Consider the following 26,386-nt stretch of genomic DNA (forward strand, 5'->3'; position numbering starts at 1 on the left):
GTTAACCAGCAGATGGCGCTATCATGGATTGCGTTGATCGCTCGTACAGTTTCAGAGTAAAAGAAAAACAACAGCGCTCCTGTGTTTATGTTCAGTGATTCACTTGAGTCGACTCGTATTCTCGGCTTCTGCAGGAATCGATGCACTTTCCCCAGTGTGTGTAAATGAATCTTCTGTTTAAACCAGAACAGCGCTGGAAACAGAGACGCGTGGACAGAGACAGAATGTCCCCCTCTGACCAGTCTCGGGTAAAGGGCGCCCTCCGCATGCTCTGATCGATAGTCCGCTCGCGTGCTGGGGCTGAGTTGACTCTCAGAATCATTGGCAAAGAGTCGACTCCTCGTCACTGGTTTCTTTTTGCTGCAGACGCTTTGCTGATGAAGCGGACAGGGTCAGAACTGGACTCGAACCTCTGAACCGGTTCCTTTCTCAGTGAGAGATGTGGGAGTTCTGAGGAGTTTCTGAGAAGTTTCTGGTCTCGGTGAGAGAACTGAGGGTTCTGAGGGGAAGGTTCTGAACGGGTTCTAGTCTCGGTGAGGACTGTCACATGCTGTGTGAGACTTTAGACCCAGTAAAGTTCCTCGCTCGTCCCCGGCTTTATTGCTCCTGAGGTCTTCTGGCAGCAGAAGAGTTGTCTCACCCTCCGCCTCATGTCTCCCACGAGGAAGACCGGCCAGAAAAGGTACGTTTGCACATTTAAACTTCTACGTGAAATACTGCAAATACACTACTGAACTGAACTACACTACTGAACTGAACTGAACTACACTACTGAACTGAACTACACTACTGAACCATAATACACTACTGAACTGAACTACACTACTGAACTGAACTGAAAACTACACTACTGAACTGAACTACACTACTGAACTGAACTGAACTACACTACTGAACTGAACTACACTACTGAACCATAATACACTACTGAACCATAATACACTACTGAACTGAACTACACTACTGAACTATAATACACTACTGAACTGAACTACACTACAGAACCATAATACACTACTGAACTGAGCTACACTACTGAACTGAACTACACTACTGAACTGAACTGAAAACTACACTACTGAACTGAACTACACTACTGAACTGAACTGAACTACACTACTGAACTGAACTACACTACTGAACCATAATACACTACTGAACCATAATACACTACTGAACTGAACTACACTACTGAACTATAATACACTACTGAACTGAACTACACTACAGAACCATAATACACTACTGAACTGAGCTACACTACTGAACTGAACTACACTACTGAACTGAACTACACTACTGAACCATAATACACTACTGAACCATAATACACTACTGAACTGAACTACACTACTGAACTGAACTACACTACTGGACTGAGCTACACTACTGAACCATAATACACTACTGAACTGAACTACACTACTGAACCATAATACACTACTGAACCATAATACACTACTGAACTGAACTACACTACTGAACCATAATACACTACTGAACTGAACTACACTACTGGACTGAGCTACACTACTGAACCATAATACACTACTGATATGAACTACACTACTGAACCATAATACACTACTGAACTGAGCTACACTACTGAACTGAACTACACTACTGGACTGAGCTACACTACTGAACCATAATACACTACTGAACCATAATACACTACTGAACCATAATACACTACTGAACTGAACTACACTACTGAACTATAATACACTACTGAACTGAATTAAACTACTGAACTGAGCTACACTACTGAACTATAATACACTACTGAACTGAACTACACTACTGAACTATAATACACTACTGAACTGAATTAAACTACTGAACTGGGCTACACTACTGAACTATAATACACTACTGAACTGAACTACACTACTGAACCATAATACACTACTGAACTGAATTAAACTACTGAACTGAGCTACACAACTGAACTACACTACTGAACCATAATACACTACTGAACTGAATTAAACTACTGAACTGAACTGAACTACACTACTGAACCATAATACACTACTGAACCATAATACACTACTGAACCATAATACACTACTGAACTGAATTAAACTACTGAACTGAACTACACTACTGAACTGAACCATAATACACTACTGAACCATACTACACTACTGAACTGAACTACACTACTGAACCATAATACACTACTGATATTAACTACACTACTGAATTGAAATAAACTACTGAACTGAACTACACTACTGAACCATAATACACTACTGATATGAACTACACTACTGAATTGAAATAAACTAATGAACTGAACTACACTACTGAATTGAAATACACTACTGAATTGAAATAAACTACTGAACTGAACTACACTACTGAATTGAAATAAACTACAGTACTGAACTGAATTAAACTACTGAACTCCTGAATTGAATTAAAATACTGAACAACTGAACCTCTGAACTAAAGTGCAGTGGATCAGTGCTGTTTGGACTGGATTACTGAACTACTGCCGAAGTGTAAAGGATCAGTACTGACAATAGCTCTGTAGTCCATTTCAGTTCAGTTCACACAGCTCTGGACTGAACCAGATTAGTTTCCACAGAGTGGCTCCCCCTAGTGGTGTCACATTACACCTTCGTCAGTGAGGGCTTGTGAGAGAAGTCCTGTTCATCTGAAGGGAATGACACAGTGAGCGACTCCAGGAGGAGACAGTTCAGAGGGCGGGGGTTGGCTTGGCGGACAGGCAGAGGGGTCATGGGGTGGCTAACGGCTGCTTTAATAAAAGGTGAATCACAGTGTTTTCCACGGCAGGCCGAAGCTGGACTGGACGTTCCTGCAGAGGTTCTGCAGCATTCTGCGGATTCTGTTTCCGAGCTGGTCCAGTCGGAGCGCGCTGATGTTCGGGACGCTGCTCGCTGTCACTGTTTCAGGTGTGTGGTGGGGTTGAAGTGTGGGGTCAGTGTCGTCTGTCGACAGCGGGGCGTGTCTGGACTGAAGTGTCTCTTCTCTTTAGTCCAGCTGGTGATTTATCAGGTGGGTCTGGTTCCGAGCCAGTTCTACAGCGTCCTGTCCCAGAAGAACTATGGCCGGTTCCGAGAGCTGGTGTCATTCTCTGTCGTGCTCATCCTCATCAACTCCATCGTAAGTCCATTACTCACATCTCTCAGGATCAGTGACACACACAGTTTCACTGTGAGTGAGTGAGTGAGTGAGTGAGTGAGTGAGTGAGTGAGTGAGTGAGTGAGTGAGTGAGTGAGTGAGTGAGTGAGTGAGTGAGTGAGTGAGTGAAACTGACTAGTTGTGAATGGACGTTAATGAAGTGGGGAGTTTATTCTGTTTTTATTGGTTGGTTAATTATTAAACGTAGGTGGTGTATAAACAATAGCTGTCAGTTTTCTTTGTTAGAATAAAGGACAGTGTCTTTGATGTGATGCATTGAATAGTGCCCCCTCAAGGAGCACCTCATGGTCTGTAAATTTGAGTGAGGGAGTGAGGGAGTGAGGGAGTGAGGGAGGGAAGGAAGGAAGGAATGGATTTCTGTCCAGTTCCATGACATCCATTACATTAAAAATGTCAAGAACACAGATAGGAGCCTTTATCACATCAGGGACATAATGGTAGTTTTTCTGTCGTATCCAGTGAACCAGCTTTAGTCAAACAAAGGTTTATATGTAAATATCCCCCAAAGAAGAAATCCCTCACTTAATCGTTGTGACTTTAAAAAGTCTCATAAAATCCATCAGCCCTCTCTTCGCCACAGAGAAGTCGTCTGAACTTGTTCTATTTCTAAAGCCCCATTCCAATCCTTATTTCTACCCCTACCCCTTCCTTCCCACGTGCTTTTGTCTGGTTACGGACATTAGCTGTTAAACTTACAGCTCCTCTGGGTGAAGTCTGGAAAATATCTGGGTTACGGCGTGTGTGAAAGGGGCTTAAGAAATACACCGGGGATCATAGAGTGTAAAGGAGAGAATACTGACCTCTGTGGGTTTCTTTGGGCGCTGCACATTCACAAGGCATCATCGCCCTCACTCTTCACCAGTCTATCACCCCCCAGTCCCAACAAGGACTGAGACCCCCACTCCTAGGAGCAGGAGGGGTACATGGTAGGGGCAAGTGGTGCAATTGGATTGGGTTTAAACGTTTCTGGGTCATTTTCAGACCTGTCCTTCTGTGTTTCAGCTGAAGAGCATGGAGCAGTACATCTGCAGTCTCCTGTACGTCAACTGGAGGAAGTCTTTAACCGAGGACCTGCACAGAGCCTACTTCTGGAGACGAGTCTACTACACACTCAACGTCCTCCGGAAGGACATCGACAACCCGTACGGTCTTTCTGTTTAGCTCCAATCTCATGCATCTGAACCTGATGCGTCTGTGTAAGCAACTTTAAAGGTGTGTGTGTGTGTGTGTGTGTGTGTTCACACAGAGACCAGAGGATCAGTCAGGATGCAGAGAGACTCTGTAAGCAGTTGAGCACTATGTCTAGTAAGCTGGTCATCTCCCCCTTCACTGTGTCCTACTACACCTACCAGTGCTTCAACAGGTGTGTGTCTGTCTGTGTGTGTGTCTGTGTATTTGGTGTCACAGTATTTTCCTAACTACAGCTTGCATTGCACACATTGTTCCCTTCAGTCTCAGCTGAGCTCTGAGGGTCCTGTCTGTTTATAAAACCAGGGGCCAAGACTAGGCCTGAAACCATGGATAATACTGAGCCCAGTCCATTTCATATATATTTTATTTCTAAATGTGGCACAATGGGAAATGAACTATAAAAATGTATTAAAAAATACAGCAGTCATAGTAACATACTGTTTTAAAGATGTCGTCGCTCTGGTGATGGCAAACGGCACGTCTGTTATGTTCTGGTGAAGTATTCAGTAAAACTAAATGATCTGAACCCTCAAGGCCTGGCTCCACTGGACAGAGAGAAGGATCCTGTGCTGAGGCGGATGGTGTGAGGTGATTAGATCACGCTGCTCTGAGCCCTCATTAAAACTTATGAATTCTTTATTTCTGTCATTTTTAATTCATTAATTATATTTTGAACCGTGGTCGAGTGTCCATATCTGAAACCACAGACACCAAATATGCTCTGACCCTTAAATACCTCTTACTGCGAGAAACACAAATGAGCAAGATGTACAGAGACCCCATAAGAACTGCCTTCTGTTATAGAGCTTAAAGGGAACGTCAGCTCTAAGTGTGGAGTTCTGTCCCAAAACCTTAGTGAGAGAGAGCGTCACGGCACGCAGCCGGTGTTTACTCACCTCAGGCTTTGCCTTCGCGGCTGAGGGCGGGTTCAATGCTGCTTTAAAGTTTGGCCAGATTAAGGTACCTCAGTAGGCACTGTATTTAAGGTGTCTTAAGAGTTGGGATCACACTCACCGTGATGTAAAATGACGACAGCTCACTAGGTTTTGGGACAGACCCTGGGCTTCGTAAACAGACCGGTTTCGAGCGCAGACTTGAGAACATCAGGAAATCCTTTACGTAATGGAGATGCTGTTCTAGTTTAACCCACCGTGGTCTTTGGTGGAGGTCTGCAACATGGAACCTAATAAGAGTGTTGTATTAGTGACAGGAGCGCTCCGTGTTCTTTAAAGCACTGAACTGAAGGCTGAGGCTTGTTTGGAAAAGGCTAATAGGTGTGTTTGTTCCCTCCTGTGCTCGGCAGCGCTGGGTGGATCGGACTTCTAAGTATCTTTGGTTACTTTGTTGTGGGGACCATTGCAAACAAGATCCTAATTGGACCCATCGTGGCCACCCTTGTCGAACAGGAAAAGCTGGAAGGAGACTTCAGGTACGTCCGGATTTAAACACTGTTGTCTAATGCCCTGTTCATACAGATCCGTTTATTATTTAAAACAGAGATTATCCTCTCTTTGTTTTTGAATATGTCCCCATTCAGATGAATACAAAGATGTATTCTGACCCCAGTCCAGTAGGGGGCCATAGTACCTCTTAAAGAGTGACATCAAATCACTAAAACACATGAGACAATTATAGAGGTTTAATCCCAAATCACTCCATCCTCCCTCTGTAGTGCACTACACACGTCCTGAAACGACTGAATCTAGATGTTAACAGTGCAGTATATATTTCTAACACACACCATTTCTATTTATTCATCTGTGTGAATCTGAACTCTAGTGCTGTCTGTGTGTGTACAGTGTAGTTTGTGACTGATGTAGTTCACTGTAGAGGGAGAGAGGAGCTGTGTGTGTACAGTGTAGTTTGTGACTGATGTAGTTCACTGTAGAGGGAGAGAGGAGCTGTGTGTGTACAGTGTAGTTTATGACTGATGTAGTTCACTGTAGAGGGAGTGAGGAGCTGTGTGTGTACAGTGTAGTTTATGACTGATGTAGTTCACTGTAGAGGGAGAGAGGAGCTGTGTGTGTACAGTGTAGTTTGTGACTGATGTAGTTCACTGTAGAGGGAGAGAGGAGCTGTGTGTGTACAGTGTTGTTTATGACTGATGTAGTTCACTGTAGAGGGAGAGAGGAGCTGTGTGTGTACAGTGTAGTTTATGACTGATGTAGTTCACTGTAGAGGGAGCGAGGAGCTGTGTGTGTACAGTGTAGTTTATGACTGATGTAGTTCACTGTAGAGGGAGCGAGGAGCTGTGTGTGTACAGTGTAGTTTGTGACTGATGTAGTTCACTGTAGAGGGAGTGAGGAGCTGTGTGTGTACAGTGTAGTTTATGACTGATGTAGTTCACTGTAGAGGGAGTGAGGAGCTGTGTGTGTACAGTGTAGTTTGTGACAGATGTAGTTCACTGTAGAGGGAGTGAGGAGCTGTGTGTGTACAGTGTAGTTTGTGACTGATGCAGTTCACTGTAGAGGGAGCGAGGAGCTGTGTGTGTACAGTGTAGTTTGTGACTGATGTAGTTCACTGTAGAGGGAGTGAGGAGCTGTGTGTGTACAGTGTAGTTTGTGACAGATGTAGTTCACTGTAGAGGGAGTGAGGAGCTGTGTGTGTACAGTGTAGTTTGTGACTGATGCAGTTCACTGTAGAGGGAGTGAGGAGCTGTGCGTGTACAGTGTAGTTTGTGACTGATGTAGTTCACTGTAGAGGGAGGGAGGAGTTGTGTGTGTACAGTGTAGTTTATGACTGATGTAGTTCACTGTAGAGGGAGGGAGGAGCTGTGCGTGTACAGTGTAGTTTGTGACTGATGTAGTTCACTGTAGGGGGAGGGAGGAGCTGTGCGTGTACAGTGTAGTTTGTGACTGATGTAGTTCACTGTAGAGGGAGTGAGGAGCTGTGTGTGTACAGTGTAGTTTGTGACTGATGTAGTTCATTGTAGAGGGAGTGAGGAGCTGTGTGTGTACAGTGTAGTTTATGACTGATGTAGTTCACTGTAGAGGGAGGGAGGAGCTGTGCGTGCACAGTGTAGTTTGTGACTGATGTAGTTCACTGTAGAGGGAGTGAGGAGCTGTGTGTGCACAGTGTAGTTTGTGACTGATGTAGTTCACTGTAGAGGGAGGGAGGAGCTGTGTGTGTATAGTGTAGTTTGTGACTGATGGAGTTCACTGTAGAGGGAGGGAGGAGCTGTGTGTGTACAGTGTAGTTTGTGACTGATGTAGTTCACTGTAGAGGGAGTGAGGAGCTGTGTGTGTACAGTGTAGTTTGTGACAGATGTAGTTCACTGTAGAGGGAGTGAGGAGCTGTGTGTGTACAGTGTAGTTTGTGACTGATGCAGTTCACTGTAGAGGGAGTGAGGAGCTGTGCGTGTACAGTTTAGTTTGTGACTGATGTAGTTCACTGTAGAGGGAGGGAGGAGTTGTGTGTGTACAGTGTAGTTTATGACTGATGTAGTTCACTGTAGAGGGAGGGAGGAGTTGTGTGTGTACAGTATAGTTTATGACTGATGTAGTTCACTGTAGAGGGAGGGAGGAGCTGTGCGTGTACAGTGTAGTTTGTGACTGATGTAGTTCACTGTAGGGGGAGGGAGGAGCTGTGCGTGTACAGTGTAGTTTGTGACTGATGTAGTTCACTGTAGAGGGAGTGAGGAGCTTTGTGTGTACAGTGTAGTTTGTGACTGATGTAGTTCACTGTAGAGGGAGTGAGGAGCTGTGTGTGTACAGTGTAGTTTATGACTGATGTAGTTCACTGTAGAGGGAGGGAGGAGCTGTGCGTGCACAGTGTAGTTTGTGACTGATGTAGTTCACTGTAGAGGGAGTGAGGAGCTGTGTGTGCACAGTGTAGTTTGTGACTGATGTAGTTCACTGTAGAGGGAGGGAGGAGCTGTGTGTGTATAGTGTAGTTTGTGACTGATGGAGTTCACTGTAGAGGGAGGGAGGAGCTGTGTGTGTACAGTGTAGTTTGTGACTGATGTAGTTCACTGTAGAGGGAGTGAGGAGCTGTGTGTGTACAGTGTAGTTTATGACTGATGTAGTTCACTGTAGAGGGAGGGAGGAGCTGTGCGTTTACAGTGTAGTTTGTGACTGATGTAGTTCACTGTAGAGGGAGGGAGGAGCTGTGTGTGTACAGTGTAGTTTGTGACTGATGTAGTTCACTGTAGAGGGAGGGAGGAGCTGTGTGTGTACAGTGTAGTTTGTGACTGATGTAGTTCACTGTAGAGGGAGCGAGGAGCTGTGTGTGTACAGTGTAGTTTGTGACTGATGTAGTTCACTGTAGAGGGAGTGAGGAGCTGTGTGTGTACAGTGTAGTTTGTGACTGATGTAGTTCACTGTAGAGGGAGGGAGGAGCTGTGCGTGTACAGTGTAGTTTGTGACTGATGTAGTTCACTGTAGAGGGAGGGAGGAGCTGTGTGTCTACAGTGTAGTTTGTGACTGATGTAGTTCACTGTAGAGGGAGAGAGGAGCTGTGTGTGTACAGTGTAGTTTGTGACTGATGTAGTTCACTGTAGAGGGAGGGAGGAGCTGTGTGTGTACAGTGTAGTTTGTGACTGATGTAGTTCACTGTAGAGGGAGGGAGGAGCTGTGCGTGTACAGTGTAGTTTGTGACTGATGTAGTTCACTGTAGAGGGAGGGAGGAGCTGTGTGTGTAGGAGCTGTGTCTACTGTAATGCAGGACACTGACTACAGGTCAGTGCTAAGGGCTGTGCATTAATGAGAACACTGTTAATCTCAGAGAGGTGGAGTTCTGTGTCGATCAGTAAACCATTTCACTGTGAATGAGCTGTTTGTATTGTTCCCTGTGTTTGCTGCATGGGGAACAGTGTTCTGTTTGTATCTTAGTCTCATCTCTGTCTTTTATTTCTCCAGATTCAAGCACATGCAGATCAGGGTCAATGCAGAGTCAGCAGCGTTCTACAGGTCAGTGTGTGCAGTGCGGCCGGGTCTGTGTTTACACTTCCCTGCGGTGTGCTGCAGATCCTCGTGCCCTTTACAAGAAGCTTTGGTCAAACATTAGCCGCTGTCAGGATCAGATGACCTCAAAGAATTCTGCTCAGAACAACAACAGTACATTTTATTTATAACACACTTCACATTTGAAATAAATCTCAAAGTTAAAACATTTTAATGAGAAAAAGAAAAAGAAATAAAAGAAATGAAAACATCAGCAGGTCACTTTTGAGTCTTACGTTCTTCAAAACAGAAATGTTCCGAGTCCTTTTCTTAAATTCTCACTTGACGAGGGCATGAACCACATGCAGTTAGTTGTGTTCCCTGCTGCAAATTAGAACAAAAAATTGGCTCCTATGTGAGGGACCTGCGGTCGATTCCCAGTCTGTGCTGCACCAATAAGAGTCCTTGGGCAAGACTCCTAACGCTGCGTTGGCCTAGTGTAATACCAGTATCTTTAAGTCGCTCTGGATAAGAACGTCTGCCAAAATGCCATAAATGTAAATGGAACACGTTCATTCTGGGTTCCCTCGGCTCATACTGGGTGGATTTTGTTGTGTTTGGGGTCATTGTCCTTGTGGAAGTTCCTCCCATGATCACCAGGCTTAAAGTCTCAGTGGTCGCCCGCCCACTTCATGATGAGAAAGGGGTGATCTCTCTGGAGGAAACTGTAGTTATTTTTTAACACAGTCACTCTTCATTTAAGGTGTATTTCTCTCTTGTTGGACTTTAAAAAACAACAGTGTCATTTAGAAGTTTTGAAAACGAGTGTCTTGTGTTTCCTCTGTGTTCAGAGCTGGGAAGGTGGAGCACATGCGGACGGAGCGGAGACTACACTCTCTGCTACACACCCAGAGACGTCTGATGAACAAGGAGCTCTGGCTCTACAGTACGCTCTTATCTTTGTCTGTTTCTGATCTCATCGTCACCGTTGTCTGAAACGTGTGAATGAAAAGAGCATGAAGCACCACTGTGTCATGTTTTTACAATCATTGTGATGCTCACTGAGATGAAACACAGAGAATAGAGCCACTATCGCTGCTACTCTGGGCTCAGCACTGCAGAAACGGCACTGTTACTTTTGGAGGATGGTAGGAAAACACCTCCCTCCTTCCTTCCCTGTCCATTCATTCATTCATTATCTGTAACCCTTATCCAGTTCAGGGTCACGGTGTGCCCAGAGCCTACCTGGAATCATTGGGCGCAAGGCAGGAACACACCATGGAGGGGGCGCCAGTCCTACACAGGGCAACACCGACACACACATTCACTCACACACTCACACCTACGGACACTTTTGAGTCGCCAATCCACCAACCAATGTGTGTTTTTGGACTGTGGGACGAAACCGAAGCACCCGGAGGAAACCCGTGCAGACACAGGGAGAACACACCACACTCCTCACAGACAGTCACCTGGAGGAAACCCATGCAGACACAGGGAGAACACACCACACTTCTCACAGACAGTCACCCGGAGGAAACCCATGCAGACACAGAGAGAACACACCACACTCCTCACAGACAGTCACCCGGAGGAAACCCGTGCAGACACAGAGAGAACACACCACACTCCTCACAGACAGTCACCCGGAGGAAACCCACGCAGACACAGGGAGAACACACCACACTACTCACAGACAATCACCCAGAGGAAACCCACGCAGACACAGAGAGAACACACCACACTACTCACAGACAGTCACCCAGAGGAAACCCACGCAGACACGTTCATGTTTTTGTCGACGCAGCAGCGATATCTCATCTTGCGGTGACCACATCGGGCCCTGGAGTGCGCAGTAAGACAGTACGGTTTCCAACACTGATTTTATACAGACCCAGGGGTTCGAAATACTCAGCAAACGTGAGACACCTGTGGCTTTGGCATTAAGTCTTAAATCTTAATCCATTTTTAGTTTTTACCCACTATCTTTACCACAAAGGCCTTCTGCCGCGACTCTGAAACGTTGTTAAGGTGCACTGACTGAGGAGAGGCATGTGCCGTTTAATCCTGAATGAACTGCCTGTGTTACCTCGCTGAAGGAGGGCTTATGGCCACAGGGGCGTTTGCAGGGAAAGTGAGGCTTGGACAACAACTGCAACAGAATGAACTGCAGTGTGTTCAGTTATAGCCTCCTGCTATAAGCTGCTGTTGTGGTACTGAGTGCTAACGTGTGGAATTCCGAAACAGTTCACTGCAGAATCTCAGATGTGGTCTCTGCATTCTGTTCTGTGTTGAGTGTTTCTAATAAAATGTGAATGAGTGTCTCGCAGTTCAACTTCAGAGAACCGAACACAGCAGTGATGACATTTTAAAAGACTCTGTATCCACCGTGTGAATTTGAATCTGTACGTTTTCAGAGGAAAAGTCCAGTGTCCTTTATGAGGCAGGTCGCATTAAATGTTGCATGAAACATGAAATTTAATTGTATTTTATATCATAAATCATTTACACACTTTATTTACAATGGCAGCCTTTTAAAAACACACTAAAGCAAAAGAACAATAAAAAATGTCAAATCTCTTAAGCTCCTCTAATGAGAGAAATTGTGACCTCTGGCAGTTTACTGCTTACATTTTCACTATTTTGTGTTCTTCACTGGAGCTGGAGCGCTTAAATAAACTCAGCCAGATGGGGGCGGTGTAAAGCATTAAACTGGTAGTGTGTTAAACATCTCTTGATGATTTCTGTTTGTTTCACTGTTTATGTTAAACACAGTTGGTGTGAATACGTTCGACTATCTGGGGAGCATCCTCAGCTACGTCGTCATTGCGATCCCGATCTTCGCGGGGGTGTATGACGGCCTGTCTCCGGGGGAGCTCAGTGCGCTGGTCAGCAAGGTCAGGTCTACCTCCAGAATCATTTACTCCCTCATCATTAAAGCCCTAGTCATGATTTTCTGAAGATGCAGTTGTGAGTAAAGGTTTGTGAAACACGTCTTACACACAGTCACTGTTCATTTAACAACACTCTCCAAATGAGGACAGGGTCCTGAGGGAATGAAGGGGTCAGTGTGGTCACTCAGCCCCATCCACAGTGACCTGCACTGACCTGTGTGTTCTGACCCGGTTCTATCAGAGCGGAGTTAACTCTTTCAGTGGTGCGTGTTCTGACCCGGTTCTATCAGAGCGGAGTTAACTCTTTCAGTGGTGCGTGTTCTGACCCGGTTCTATCAGAGCGGAGTTAACTCTTTCAGCGGCGCGTGTTCTGACCCGGTTCTATCAGAGCGGAGTTAACTCTTTCAGCGGCGCGTGTTCTGACCCGGTTCTATCAGAGTGGAGTTAACTCTTTCAGCGGTGCGTGTTCTGACCCGGTTCTATCAGAGCGGAGTTAACTCTTTCAGCGGCACGTGTTATAACACGGTTCTGTCAGAGCAGAGTTAACTCTTTCAGCGGCGCGTGTTCTGACCCGGTTCTATCAGAGCGGAGTTAACTCTTTCAGCGGTGCGTGTTCTGACCCGGTTCTATCAGAGCGGAGTTAACTCTTTCAGCGGCACGTGTTATAACACGGTTCTGTCAGAGCAGAGTTAACTCTTTCAGCGGCGCGTGTTCTGACCCGGTTCTATCAGAGCGGAGTTAACTCTTTCAGCGGCGCGTGTTCTGACCCGGTTCTATCAGAGCGGAGTTAACTCTTTCAGCGGCACGTGTTCTAACACGGTTCTGTCAGAGCGGAGTTAACTCTTTCAGCGGCGCGTGTTCTGACCTGGTTCTATCAGAGCAGCGTTAACTCTTTCAGCGGCGCGTGTTCTGACCCGGTTCTATCAGAGCGGAGTTAACTCTTTCAGCGGCGCGTGTTCTGACCCAGTTCTATCAGAGCGGAGTTGACTCTTTCAGCGGCACGTGTTCTAACACGGTTCTGTCAGAGCAGAGTTAACTCTTTCAGTGGCGCGTGTTCCGACCCGGTTCTATCAGAGCGGAGTTAACTCTTTCAGTGGCGCGTGTTCCGACCCGGTTCTATCAGAGCGGAGTTAACTCTTTCAGTGGCGTGTGTTCTGACCCGGTTCTATCAGTGCAGTATTAACTCTTTCAGTGGCGCGTGTTCTGACCCGGTTCTATCAGTGCAGTATTTACTCTTTCAGTGGCGCGTGTTCTGACCCGGTTCTATCAGTGCAGTATTAACTCTTTCAGTGGCGCGTGTTCTGACCCGGTTCTATCAGTGCAGTATTAACTCTTTCAGTGGCGTGTGTTCTAACACGGTTCTGTCAGAGCAGAGTTAACTCTTTCAGTGGCGTGTGTTCTGACCCGGTTCTATCAGTGCAGTGTTAACTCTTTCAGTGGCGCGTGTTCTGACCCGGTTCTATCAGTGCAGTATTAACTCTTTCAGTGGCGCGTGTTCTGACCCGGTTCTATCAGTGCAGTATTAACTCTTTCAGCGGCGCGTGTTCTGACCCGGTTCTATCAGAGCAGAGTTAACTCTTTCAGCGGCGCGTGTTCTGACCCGGTTCTATCAGAGCGGAGTTAACTCTTTCAGCGGCGCGTGTTCTGACCCGGTTCTATCAGAGCGGAGTTAACTCTTTCAGCGGCGCGTGTTCTGACCCGGTTCTATCAGAGCGGAGTTAACTCTTTCAGCGGCGCGTGTTCTGACCCGGTTCTATCAGAGCGGAGTTAACTCTTTCAGCGGTGCGTGTTCTGACCCGGTTCTATCAGAGCGGAGTTAACTCTTTCAGCGGCGCGTGTTATAACACGGTTCTGTCAGAGCAGAGTTAACTCTTTCAGCGGCGCGTGTTCTGACCCGGTTCTATCAGAGCGGAGTTAACTCTTTCAGCGGCGCGTGTTCTGACCCGGTTCTATCAGAGCGGAGTTAACTCTTTCAGCGGCACGTGTTCTAACACGGTTCTGTCAGAGCGGAGTTAACTCTTTCAGCGGCGCGTGTTCTGACCTGGTTCTATCAGAGCAGCGTTAACTCTTTCAGCGGCGCGTGTTCTGACCCGGTTCTATCAGAGCGGAGTTAACTCTTTCAGCGGCGCGTGTTCTGACCCAGTTCTATCAGAGCGGAGTTGACTCTTTCAGCGGCACGTGTTCTAACACGGTTCTGTCAGAGCAGAGTTAACTCTTTCAGTGGCGCGTGTTCCGACCCGGTTCTATCAGAGCGGAGTTAACTCTTTCAGTGGCGCGTGTTCCGACCCGGTTCTATCAGAGCGGAGTTAACTCTTTCAGTGGCGTGTGTTCTGACCCGGTTCTATCAGTGCAGTATTAACTCTTTCAGTGGCGCGTGTTCTGACCCGGTTCTATCAGTGCAGTATTTACTCTTTCAGTGGCGCGTGTTCTGACCCGGTTCTATCAGTGCAGTATTAACTCTTTCAGTGGCGCGTGTTCTGACCCGGTTCTATCAGTGCAGTATTAACTCTTTCAGTGGCGTGTGTTCTAACACGGTTCTGTCAGAGCAGAGTTAACTCTTTCAGTGGCGTGTGTTCTGACCCGGTTCTATCAGTGCAGTGTTAACTCTTTCAGTGGCGCGTGTTCTGACCCGGTTCTATCAGTGCAGTATTAACTCTTTCAGTGGCGCGTGTTCTGACCCGGTTCTATCAGTGCAGTATTAACTCTTTCAGCGGCGCGTGTTCTGACCCGGTTCTATCAGAGCAGAGTTAACTCTTTCAGCGGCGCGTGTTCTGACCCGGTTCTATCAGAGCGGAGTTAACTCTTTCAGCGGCGCGTGTTCTGACCCGGTTCTATCAGAGCGGAGTTAACTCTTTCAGCGGCGCGTGTTCTGACCCGGTTCTATCAGAGCGGAGTTAACTCTTTCAGCGGCGCGTGTTCTAACACGGTTCTGTCAGAGCAGAGTTAACTCTTTCAGCGGCGCGTGTTCTGACCCGGTTCTATCAGAGCGGAGTTAACTCTTTCAGCGGCGCGTGTTCTGACCCGGTTCTGTCAGAGCGGAGTTTACTCTTTCAGCGGCGCGTGTTCTGACCCGGTTCTATCAGAGCGGAGTTTACTCTTTCAGCGGCGCGTGTTCTGACCCGGTTCTTTCAGAGCGGAGTTAACTCTTTCAGCGGCGCGTGTTCTGACCCGGTTCTATCAGAGCAGAGTTAACTCTTTCAGCGGCGCGTGTTCCGACCCGGTTCTATCAGAGCGGAGTTAACTCTTTCAGCGGCGCGTGTTCTGACCCGGTTCTATCAGAGCTGAGTTAACTCTTTCAGCGGCGCGTGTTCTGACCTGGTTCAATCAGTGCAGTATTAACTCTTTCAGTGGCGCGTGTTCCGACCCGGTTCTATCAGAGCGGAGTTAACTCTTTCAGTGGCACGTGTTCTGACCGGTTCTATCAGAGCAGAGTTAACTTTTTCAGTGGCGCGTGTTCTAACACGGTTCTGTCAGAGCAGAGTTAACTCTTTCAGCGGCGCGTGTTCTGACCCGGTTCTATCAGTGCAGTATTAACTCTTTCAGTGGCGCGTGTTCTGACCCGGTTCTATCAGAGCGGAGTTAACTCTTTCAGCGGCGCGTGTTCTGACCCGGTTCTATCAAAGCAGAGTTAATTCTTTCAGTGGCGCGTGTTCTGACCCAGTTCTGTCAGAGCGGAGTTAACTCTTTCAGTGATGCGTGTTCTGACCCGGTTCTATCAGAGTGGAGTTAACTCTTTCAGCGGTGGTCTGCGCGGCGCGGAGAGTGGCATATCTGGATTGTGATTGAATTCGGGAATGTTTTAGACCTCGTGCTGATCTGTGCTGTCTCCTGTTCTCCTCCAGAACGCCTTTGTGTGCATTTACCTGATTAACTGCTTCACCCAGCTCATAGACCTCTCCACCACAGTCTCAGATGTAGCAGGATACACCCACAGGTACGACACTGCTGTTTCCACCAGGGCCTTTCCAGTTAATTTATATAATTCTGTGTATGTTCACAGTATGATCACCACCTTGTTTCTACACTCTCTCAGCTCTTTGTAATTCTACAATTACAGAATGTAGTCCATATGTGGCTCTGCATTCTTGGCTGGGCCACTTTCCCCCTGTTCTTCAGCGCTCAGGACCCCCACAGAGCAGGTGTGATGTGGTGGTGGATCATTCTCAGCGCTGCAGTGACACTGACGTGGTGGTGGTGTGTTAGTGTGTGTTGTGCTGGTGTAGAGTGGATCAGACACAGCAGTGCTGCTGGAGTTTTTAAACCCTGTGTCCACTCTCTGTCCACTCTGTGAGACACTCCTCCCTCGTTGGTCCACCTTGTAGATGTAGAGTCAGAGACAGTAGCTCATCTGTCGCTGCACAGTGTGTGTCGCTCGTCCTCTAGTCCTTCATCAGTGACACAGGACGCTGTCGGCTGGATGTTTTTGGTCGGTGGACTGTTCTCAGTCCAGACACTGAGGGGTTTAAAAACTCCAGCAGCACTGCTGTGTCTGATCCAGAGCGCTCTGGGGGTCAGTGAAGCAGAGAGAGTGGACAGTGAGTGAAGGAACAAGGTTGAATGAACACTGATCAGTGAAACTGTGGGTCCCCAGATGAGAGCAGGCGAGGGCCACTGCTCTGGAGTTAAGTGGGTATCACATTTTAGGATCTTTAATTTGGGCAGGTGACTGTACACATTTTTTTAGATGTTTCTAATTTAAAAAAGGAGAGGAAACACTGACATGAAGCCTGGGAGTTAATCAGACTCGTGTGTGTGTGTGTGTGTGTGTGTATGTGTTGCTGTGGCCAGGATCAGTGAGTTAAGGGAAGAGATGAGTGATATTGGCCGGAGGCAGTGTGGCTTTGATCCTGCGCTGGAGGAGGTTTATGACTTTGACAGGTAACATACACAAACACACACCGACCATCGAACCTGGGTACAGCCCGCATCAGCATCTCTACACTCTCCATAACCTACGCATCACTTTAGTTCAGTTCATTTTGAAATAGATTATAGAGGAAATAGCTTGGTGAGGATTTTATTTCCTCAGTTTTCACAGAAAAAAATGAAGGAGGGATAGAATAAATGAGTGAGGGAGGGAGGGAGGGAGGGCATATGGGAGAGAGGGAGGGAGGGAATATGGGAGAGAAGGAGTGACAGACCAGTTTTGTAAAGGCCAGGTGTGTCCTCCTTGTTTCTGTGCTGTAGTGATGGAGATGACCTGAACTCCTCCAGTGACACGGCCTTTGTGCTGGACCAGCTTTCCTTCCAGTGTCCAGTCTCTGAGGAGCTTCTGGTGAAGGATCTGAGCCTCAGGATCTGTGAGGGTACTCACCTGCTGCTGGTGGGTAACACAGGCACAGGGAAGTCCTCCCTCCTCCGGGTCCTCAATCGTCTGTGGGAACCTTCTCACGGTGAGACACAGGGCAGGGGACAGATGGAGAGACAGGTTCAGTGTTTATTACTGTTCTACAAAACACACAAGACCCACAGTGACCTGCTCTGACCTGTGTGTTCTGACCCGGTTCCATCAGAGCAGAGTTAACTCTTTCAGTGGGGTGTGTTCTGACCCAGTTCTATCAGAGCGGAGTTAACTCTTTCAGTGAGGTGTGTTCTGACCCAGTTCTATCAGAGCGGAGTTAACTCTTTCAGTGGGGTGTGTTCTGACCCAGTTCTATCAGAGCGGAGTTAACTCTTTCAGTGGGGTGTGTTCTGACCCAGTTCTATCAGAGCGGAGTTAACTCTTTCAGTGGGGTGTGTTTTGACCCAGTTCTATCAGAGCGGAGTTAACTCTTTCAGTAGTGCGTGTTCTGACCCAGTTCTATCAGAGCGGAGTTAACTCTTTCAGTAGTGTGTGTTCTGACCCAGTTCTATCAGAGCGGAGTTAACTCTTTCAGTAGTGCATGTTCTGGCCCAGTTCTATCAGAGCGGAGTTAACTCTTTCAGTAGTGTGTGTTCTGACCCGGTTCCATCAGAGCGGAGTTAACTCTTTCAGTGGGGTGTGTTCTGACCCAGTTCTATCAGAGCGGAGTTAACTCTTTCAGTAGTGCGTGTTCTGACCCAGTTCTATCAGAGCGGAGTTAACTCTTTCAGTAGTGTGTGTTCTGACCCAGTTCTATCAGAGCGGAGTTAACTCTTTCAGTAGTGCATGTTCTGGCCCAGTTCTATCAGAGCGGAGTTAACTCTTTCAGTAGTGTGTGTTCTGACCCGGTTCCATCAGAGCGGAGTTAACTCTTTCAGTAGTGTGTGTTCTGACCCGGTTCCATCAGAGCGGAGTTAACTCTTTCAGTGGGGTGTGTTCTGACCCAGTTCTATCAGAGCGGAGTTAACTCTTTCAGCGGTGCTGATTCCTACGCTGATCAGTTTTAATTCCTCCAACAATCCACACAAGGCTGGCTACGTTCACACAGCAGGTAAAAGTTGTGTGACTGCAGCACAAATCACATTGAGACACTTTTGTTTGTGCGACTGAGATTTGACCCAAATCCGATCTGTGGCAGTGCGACTGGTGTAAAGCAGTTTCTGTTTAGTTTGAGGAGTCAAAGCATTTTCATTCTGTAAAAAACAATTTGGAAACAAAAAAAACTTGTAAAACTCCACAATCCACTTCCTGTCTCTCATTTAGAAAATAGAACTCGTGGAGATTTGTATAAAGTTTGTTTTAATGAAACAAACAAGAGAAGAGTTGTTCTGTGTCAGTTGTATATTGTTGGTGTCGGTATGAAGCTGGATAAATGTTGTCGGCCCTCGTCAGGTTCTGTTTGGAAACGTGTCTTGAATCAATACTCTGTTTTTAACACGGAGCTGATGAGGAATAAAGAACAGGGAGGTGCTGTGACACAGTGCTGCAGTAAAACACCAGCCCCGTTGTTGAAGGCAGAATTAATGGATGGAAATAAAAAGAACTGAATGTTTTCTTATTTCCTGTTCTTTTCAGGGTCTGTTGAAATGACCACATTTTTTGGGCCAAGGGGGATCCTCTTCTTGCCCCAGAAGCCTTACCTGACTGACGGCACGCTCCGGGAACAGGTCAGTTACTCCTTCATTGGTTTGGGGAACTTTTAGTGAACTTCTAATTCCCGGCCGTCTACCGAACAACCTCCTTCTACGTCCAGCCTTTTAGGATTTTCCTGATGGAACAGAGGATGAATAGAAATGATATTGATTTAACTGTTTCTTTTGTTTTTCCCTGAAGGTGATCTACCCTTTGAGAGATATTTATCCAGCAGCAGGTAAAACCGAGCCTCGTTTCAGAAATGTTGAATAGTTCTAGATAAGTCTCACTCTGATTAGAACGTGGATAACGGTCTGTGTTCTGCAGGTTCTGTTGATGATGAGAGAATATTGCAGTATCTGGAACTGGCTGGAGTTGTAAGCATCACCTCTGATTTTCCAGATGTTTCCTGTTTGATTGAATCAATGGAGAGATTAAAGCTATGGACGACTGTAAAAGACAGATGTATAAATTAATGAACGTATTTATGAATTAATGAAAATACGTCATGAAAAGGGCACAGGTAGATTTCACATATCATCTGTTTGAGCGTGTTCTGTATTTTTAAATGTATTTATGTATTTCTGCACCTGTATGTTAATTGAGTGGGCGGTCCTAACCTCACTCTAAAGCAGGATTGGTCGGTTTGAATGAGACAGAAGCAACGAGCAACACTTTCTCGTCAAGTCCAAAGCTAACGATGCTTTCAATTAACTTCGCAAGGGCTTCGAGTGGGAGGCCGCTCACAGAACTGCTGTGGGATGTAGCTAACGTGGATGGAGCAGTTCTGAGAGAGGCCCAAATAAATGTGGAAATTTATAAATAAATTAAAACCATTTATTTTAATTCTGCCCTTTTCATGACAAAATGTGTTTATTTTTTGTATAAATATGTTCAGGTCGGAATTTATTAATTTATACTTATGTTTTTTTTTATATGGAGAGAGATTAGTCTCAAAACACTGTGCTGCTGAGTGTAATTAACGTTTACATGTTTAAATAAGTCTCACACACATCTCTCCCTCGCTCGTACACTCATCTAAACACAACTCGCGCACACACTCTCTCTCTCTCTCAGACAAACTCACCTCTCTCTCTCTCTCTCTCTCTCTCTCAGACAAACTCACCTCTCTCTCTCTCTCTCTCTCTCAGACAAACTCACCTCTCTCTCTCTCTCTCTCTCTCTCTCTCTCTCTCTCTCTCTCTCTCTCTCTCAGACAAACTCACCTCTCTCTCTCTCTCCCTCTCTCTCTCTCTCTCTCTCTCTCTCTCTCTCAGACAAACTCACCTCTCTCTCTCTCTCTCTCTCTCTCTGTCTCTGTCTCTGCCATAATGTCTGTACCAGGAAAACCGAGCTAGATTCTTCTTGTAGCTAGGCGACCATCCACCTGTGCGCTATGTGCCGTAAAGTATTACCCAGTTCTCATGAGAGTCCTCCGCCCCGTGATTTAGAAGTTGCTTAGTGCAGTAACCAGCAGAGGACCCAGTTACAGAGGCTCTGTTCTCCCTGTTACAGCTCCGTGGAACATTACAGTCATTTAGAAGCTGTAATATTAAGGTAAACATACTACATAGTGTTACTTCAATCAACAAAATAGTCACAGATATGTTTCACTATTCACAAATAAACATGTCCTTGTCTGTGTCTCACAGTCTGTAGTTTGTACAAATACAGTTCTATTCATAAACATGTGTTTGGTTTTCATAGAAATCATATACATACATTTATGTGGAAATAAATACATTTGTTTATATATATATTGGATATATTTGGAAAGATATAGTCTCGAATTTACAATGTATTTATAAAGTGTTGAATCTAATCACTCGCCTGTTTCTCGTGACGTATTTTTGTCCATTTCCTCTCACGGGTTTTTGGATTTTGAGAGCTTTCTCATTTCACTCGATCCACACACAACTGTGGCCCATTTTGAGACTAATCACTCTCCATATTGTAATTCCACCATATAATGCTGCACTATGTAAGATTAGTGAGTTTGGGGAGTTGGCGCCCTCTCTGGTTGAAATGCGTAACTTCATGAAATGCACGGATTGCAGGTTGTGTTGCGTTAAGTGACAGAAGTGTCTTCTGTATGATGGAGCTAGAGTTGGGTCAGAAGAACTGAAAGTCATATTTTGAACATCAAACTAAATATATTTGAAGCTAAAAAAAAAAAAATCGAACCCGGGGCATATTCTCACTAGAAAATTCTGTGCTCTTCAACAAAGATCTGTGCCGTGTCTCGTTCACGCATCTCATATCAGCTCATATCTCTCTTTCCATTCACTCATTTCAGTGGCGTGAGCCACGTCTCTCGCGCGTTTCTCGGGTAAACAGACGGACCTACTTTCTGAGCCCGTGCCTGTGACGTTAATACGTACGATGTCTGACATGATCTGTAAAAACACCCTCCCGAATCGGGCCTGACAGCTCTGACTGTGTGTATCAGACTTTACAGGGCACTTCACAGCAGCAGAGAATCTTCATCTGAACTCAGTCACAATTCTTCTTTCTCCACATTAAGACCTTTTACTGTTTATTAACAGTGTCTTTATAATAATACAGTAATGTTTAATAAACAGCCTTGCTTAAAGTATGAAGAACTATTTACAAACCTTGTGTTAAGTGTCCACTTCTCCATTTTCTGACCTCATTGGTCTCCTGCAGCACCCCCCCCCCACCCCCCAATTCAGAGCAAAGGTGGTGTACCTACCCTTCAGTAAACAAATCTTACATAGTGCAGCTTTAAGACGACGTAGCTCTCAGGTTCGTAGTGGATTCTAATTGCGTTTGGGTTGGTGTCGCTGTCTTTGAAGATGTTTGTCCCTGTGTTTCAGTCCAGTCTTCTGAAGAGGACAGGGGGACTGGACGAGAAGGTGGACTGGAACTGGTGAGCGCCGGCTGATTGCTGATCAGTGGTAACAGTGGTGTAGTGACAGAGTGCAGTGATCAGTGTTCCCCCTCCTCTCTCAGGTATGACGTTCTGTCCCCGGGGGAAATGCAGAGACTCTGCTTTGCTCGGCTCTTTTACCTACAGCCAAAATACGCAGGTCAGTACTTCGCCCTTCACAATGTCCCAACTTTAATTTATTAAAGCAGTACTAGGTTTACACTTTACTGGCCTGTAATAAGGAGAATAGAATCTCTGTGGTTACTACTTCAGAAACTGCACTGTGTAACTTTTGGGAGAGGGTAACAGCATGTTTGGAGAGAGTGGAGACAGAACTGCGACGTGGCTGTGAGCAGGTTTCCGCTGTGGTTGGTCAGACTTGTTTGTGCTGAAATACAGACTCTGTTTCTCTGTTGTATGGGTCAGTGCTGGATGAAGCCACCAGTGCTCTGACAGAGGAAGCAGAGGGACAGATGTACAGAGCGTGTAAACAGCTGGGTATGACCCTGATTACTGTGGGGCATCGCAGAAGTCTGGAGACGGTAAGGAGCTCTCACTCTTCTGTTTACCAGAGCCACAACTGGACAAGGGACATCTCCTGTAAAAGTCCACCATAGCTTCACAGAATAAAAATGACAGCTGCTATAAGGATGCCTTGTAATCGGGTCCCTCTCTGGTCAGGGATAAGCACCACCAGGGATAAAAGTGAATGTTGTCGTTTGATCAGACACAGCAGCGCTGCTGGAGTTTTATATTTGTGTCAATTCACTGCCCACAGGACGCTGTCGGCTGGATGTTTTTGTTCGGTGGACTGTTCTCAGTCCAGACACTGAGGGGTTTAAAAACTCCAGCAGCACTGCTGTGTCTGATCCACTCTACACCAGCACAACACACACTAACACACCACCACCACGTCAGTGTCACTGCAGCGCTGAGAATGATCCACCACCACATCACACCTGCTCTGTGGGGGTCCTGAGCGCTGAGGAACAGGGGGAGAGGGGGGTAATAAATTATGCAGAGCAACAGATGGACAACAGTCTGTAGTTGTAGAACTACAACATGACCGCTGTGGTCAGTGGGACTGAGATTGAACAGTGAATATAGCGAATTAAGTGAGGCTATTTATTTATTTATATATTTACTGAATAGAAAAAATAAAATAGTTTTTAAATATTTTTTAAAGTTTTTATTCTCGTCCGTTTTTCTTCACAGTTCCACGATGTGGTGCTGCGGCTGTGTGGAGGGGGACGGTGGGAGCTCTCCAGGTTAAAGCCGGAGTGAACGTGAAGACGTGGTCGTCAGGATGAAGGACATTGCTGAATTATCACGGTCTGTTGTGTGGGGCCTCGGATCTGAAGAATGACCTCTTTTTTTAATATTTTTTACATAGCTCTCCCCAGGAGCCCACCCTCCTTCCTCTCATCTGGAGATGCGTCCGTCCGCGCGCGGGTGTCCTCCGGGCGTCCGTCCGCGCGCGGGTGTCCTCCGGGCGTCCGTCCGCGCGCGGGTGTCCTCCGGGCGTCCGTCCGCGCGCGGGTGTCCTCCGGGCGTCCGTCCGCGCGCGGGTTTCCTCCAGGCGACCGTCCCCGCGCGTAGTCAAATCAACAAGACACTACAAGACATTTCCTATAGATGATCATTAAAAGGGGGAAGCTGTGTACAGATTGATGTCCACTGGTAGAACTGATCTGTGGCATCCCGAGGTGCTCTTTGCTGGTGTCAGACTATGGCTGAAGCTGCTGTGATATGACAGTGGTGTCCAGGGGGGTGCAATAATCACTGTGTACTTTGTGAAGTTACTGTATTATTGCACTTTTTATGACACATGTGGCTTTACTTCTACAAGCTAAAAAAAGGAGATAGGAGTGTCTCATTTTCCACAAAACAAATGTCTTAGTTGATCAGTAGGTGGCAGCCTCCTTGAATGTACAGAGGGAGCTCCTCCAGTGGGTGTGGAAAGGATTTACACCCTCCACACGTCTTTTTTTATGTAATGTAATGAGTGTGTCTTCTGAAGACCGTCCAGCGGCAGCCAACAGCAATGGTCCACAGCCATGGGTCAGATGATCAGAGCTAGGGTTTTAATCAGCGGCGTCTGACACTGAGACAGGACCATGTTGGTGTGATGCACACCATAATCTTCTGTTGTCACGGGGGATAGGAGGGGTCATCACTGCTAGTTTTATCAGTGCCTTCTCCGAGCACTAAACGATGTGGAATGGTCTCCAGAGTCGAGGCCCTCTTTCACTAAACACAGTTCAGCTTTGATCCCTCTCTCGAACTCTGAGAAATGTGACTATAGACCAGTGCGTGTTCAGATGTGCTGCAGGTTCAGGACGAAGGTGTAAACAGTTCTGCACGTTTCTGTTCATCCACTCCGGACAGAAGTTTCACCCTGCTAATGTCTGACAGGAACAACATTTGGAGTCAGGCTTCACTTGCTCCCTGTCACCTACGAGGACTCCACCATCCAGTGACCAGCAAGATACACTCCGCTGCTTGAGTTTCACAGTTTTAAATAAGAACCTGTGCAGCCTGCTTCTGTCAATCATAGGGGCGACTGGCGCCGGGACCCTGGGAAAGGCCCTCCTGCCCTCAGCCTGTGGACACAGTCCAGAGTGTTCTCCAGACCTCTACTCACTGTTTGGGACCATTAGCTTTTCTGTTGTAACAGCTTGACCCTGTAACGTAGCCAGTGACTCGTCAGAAAAACCCGTCTCTAGCAGGAAACAATGGTGTTTAAGCGGTGTTTACTCATGGTGTATCGGCGTGTTGTTGTTGTTTGGGACTGAACACAGCTCCGTCATCAGTTCAGACAGATCAGTAGAGTTTGTTCCTTCCTTCTCGCTGGATTCTTTCGTCGGCCACCAATCCAAGGAGCGTTTGAACCTGTTGGAGGGGGCACCAGTCCTTCACAGGGCAACACACACTCACACATTCACTCACACACTCACACCTACGGACACTACTGAGTCTCCAATCTACCTACCAACGTGTGTTTTTGGACCATGGGAGGAAACCCACGCAGACACAGGGAGAACACACCACACTCCTCACAGACAGTCACCCGGAGGAAACCCACGCAGACACAGGGAAAACACGCCACACTCCTTACAGACAGTCACCCGGAGGAAACCCACGCAGACACAGAGAGAACACACCACACTCCTCACAGACAGTCACCCGGAGGAAACCCACGCAGACACAGGGAGAACACACCACACTCCTCACAGACCCGGAGCGGGACTCGAACCCACAAACTCCAGCCTGGAGCTGTGTGTAACTGGATAATGTTCATGTGTAAACTACATAATGTTTCACTGTTTTCTTAATTAAGCACAACATGGGTTACGAATAAACGGTAGTTCAGTTTGTAAGAGAAGGGCTGAGAAGTGTCCCCTGCTTCTTTTTTCCAGGGAGGGAACAAGATCCCCCAGTGTTTTGTTAATTCCATGTAAAGAAAGCCCAGTTTCAACTCCTTTCTGAACGTAAGTAAAGGCTAGAGACAGACCTGAGTGATTAGGAATTTATTGCAGAAAAGAGCAAAGTGGAACCAAGAAAAACTAAACTAGACCAACCCAGAGAAATGCCCCTGAGCCCAGAACGACTAAATCTAGAGGAAAATATAGAGAACACATAACTGAAGATAAACCACGTGGCCGATCTTTGCATCATTAGAGTCCTAAAACACTGTTTAACACAGCGCCACGCCTCCTTCACCTACTGCTCCCAGCGCCGCACTGTTCTCACCTATAGTCTGTTAAAGCACAAATTAAACTGATCTCTGTTCATGATTTTATTTCCCCAAAATTGTATATGATTTTATAAATATATAATTGTGTTTAAAACATTTAGTTTAGGTCTCATTATTTTATTCTATAATAACTAATGAAAATAACACTCATTAAAGCGAGACATTGATAGGATTCACAGGTGGTCCTCGGAGGTGCTGAAAGAGCTTTTGACCGTAAAGTGGAACCAGAGCCATTTGCACTTGTTCATTTATCACAACATTTATAAAACACAGATTAAAAAAAAAGAAACACAGCTTTTGCAAAGTTCTGTTTATCTTTTCTTTCTTTAATGCCGTAAGATCAAACCCTGAAGAACTGCCCCTTAACACCCCACTGTCACCCCAAGTGGATTCTATCAGAAACCTCCAGTGTTCATCAGACAATGCTCTAACATTACACACACACACTGATACACACACACACTGATACATACACACACTGATACACATACACTTATACACACACACACTGATACATATACACACACACACACACTGATACACATACACTTATACACACACACACTGATACACATACACTTATACACACACACTGATACACATACACTGATACACACACACACACAC

General features: G+C 46.3%; 1 protein-coding gene across 1 annotated transcript; it reads left to right on the forward strand.

Moving 5' to 3' along the window:
* The first annotated feature begins 378 nt into the window (after nucleotides 1–378).
* abcd4 (ATP-binding cassette, sub-family D (ALD), member 4) lies at nucleotides 379–26,006 on the forward strand. The gene is made up of 19 exons (XM_066683616.1): nucleotides 379–682; nucleotides 2,806–2,924; nucleotides 3,008–3,135; nucleotides 4,177–4,316; nucleotides 4,421–4,537; nucleotides 5,669–5,794; nucleotides 9,222–9,272; nucleotides 10,097–10,191; nucleotides 12,021–12,142; nucleotides 15,982–16,073; nucleotides 16,928–17,017; nucleotides 17,327–17,532; nucleotides 19,056–19,147; nucleotides 19,314–19,350; nucleotides 19,440–19,489; nucleotides 21,950–22,002; nucleotides 22,086–22,162; nucleotides 22,429–22,544; nucleotides 23,218–26,006. Exons 1-19 carry the CDS (start codon nucleotides 651–653, stop codon nucleotides 23,284–23,286), a joined length of 1,812 nt encoding a protein of 603 aa, XP_066539713.1. The 5' UTR covers nucleotides 379–650; the 3' UTR covers nucleotides 23,287–26,006.
* The last annotated feature ends 380 nt before the right edge of the window (nucleotides 26,007–26,386 follow it).

The sequence above is a fragment of the Hoplias malabaricus genome, chromosome 10 (genome assembly GCF_029633855.1).
Source record: "Hoplias malabaricus isolate fHopMal1 chromosome 10, fHopMal1.hap1, whole genome shotgun sequence".
Classification (NCBI taxonomy): domain Eukaryota; kingdom Metazoa; phylum Chordata; class Actinopteri; order Characiformes; family Erythrinidae; genus Hoplias; species Hoplias malabaricus.

Excerpts from the sequence above, each read along its gene's own strand:
- abcd4 (XM_066683616.1), top strand. The coding sequence starts at position 651 with ATGTCTCCCACGAGGAAGACCGGCCAGAAAAG. Across the intron at positions 4,538-5,668 it reads ACCTACCAGTGCTTCAACAG|CGCTGGGTGGATCGGACTTC; the intron begins GTGTGTGTCTGT and ends TGTGCTCGGCAG. Across the intron at positions 17,533-19,055 it reads TCTGTGGGAACCTTCTCACG|GGTCTGTTGAAATGACCACA; the intron begins GTGAGACACAGG and ends TGTTCTTTTCAG.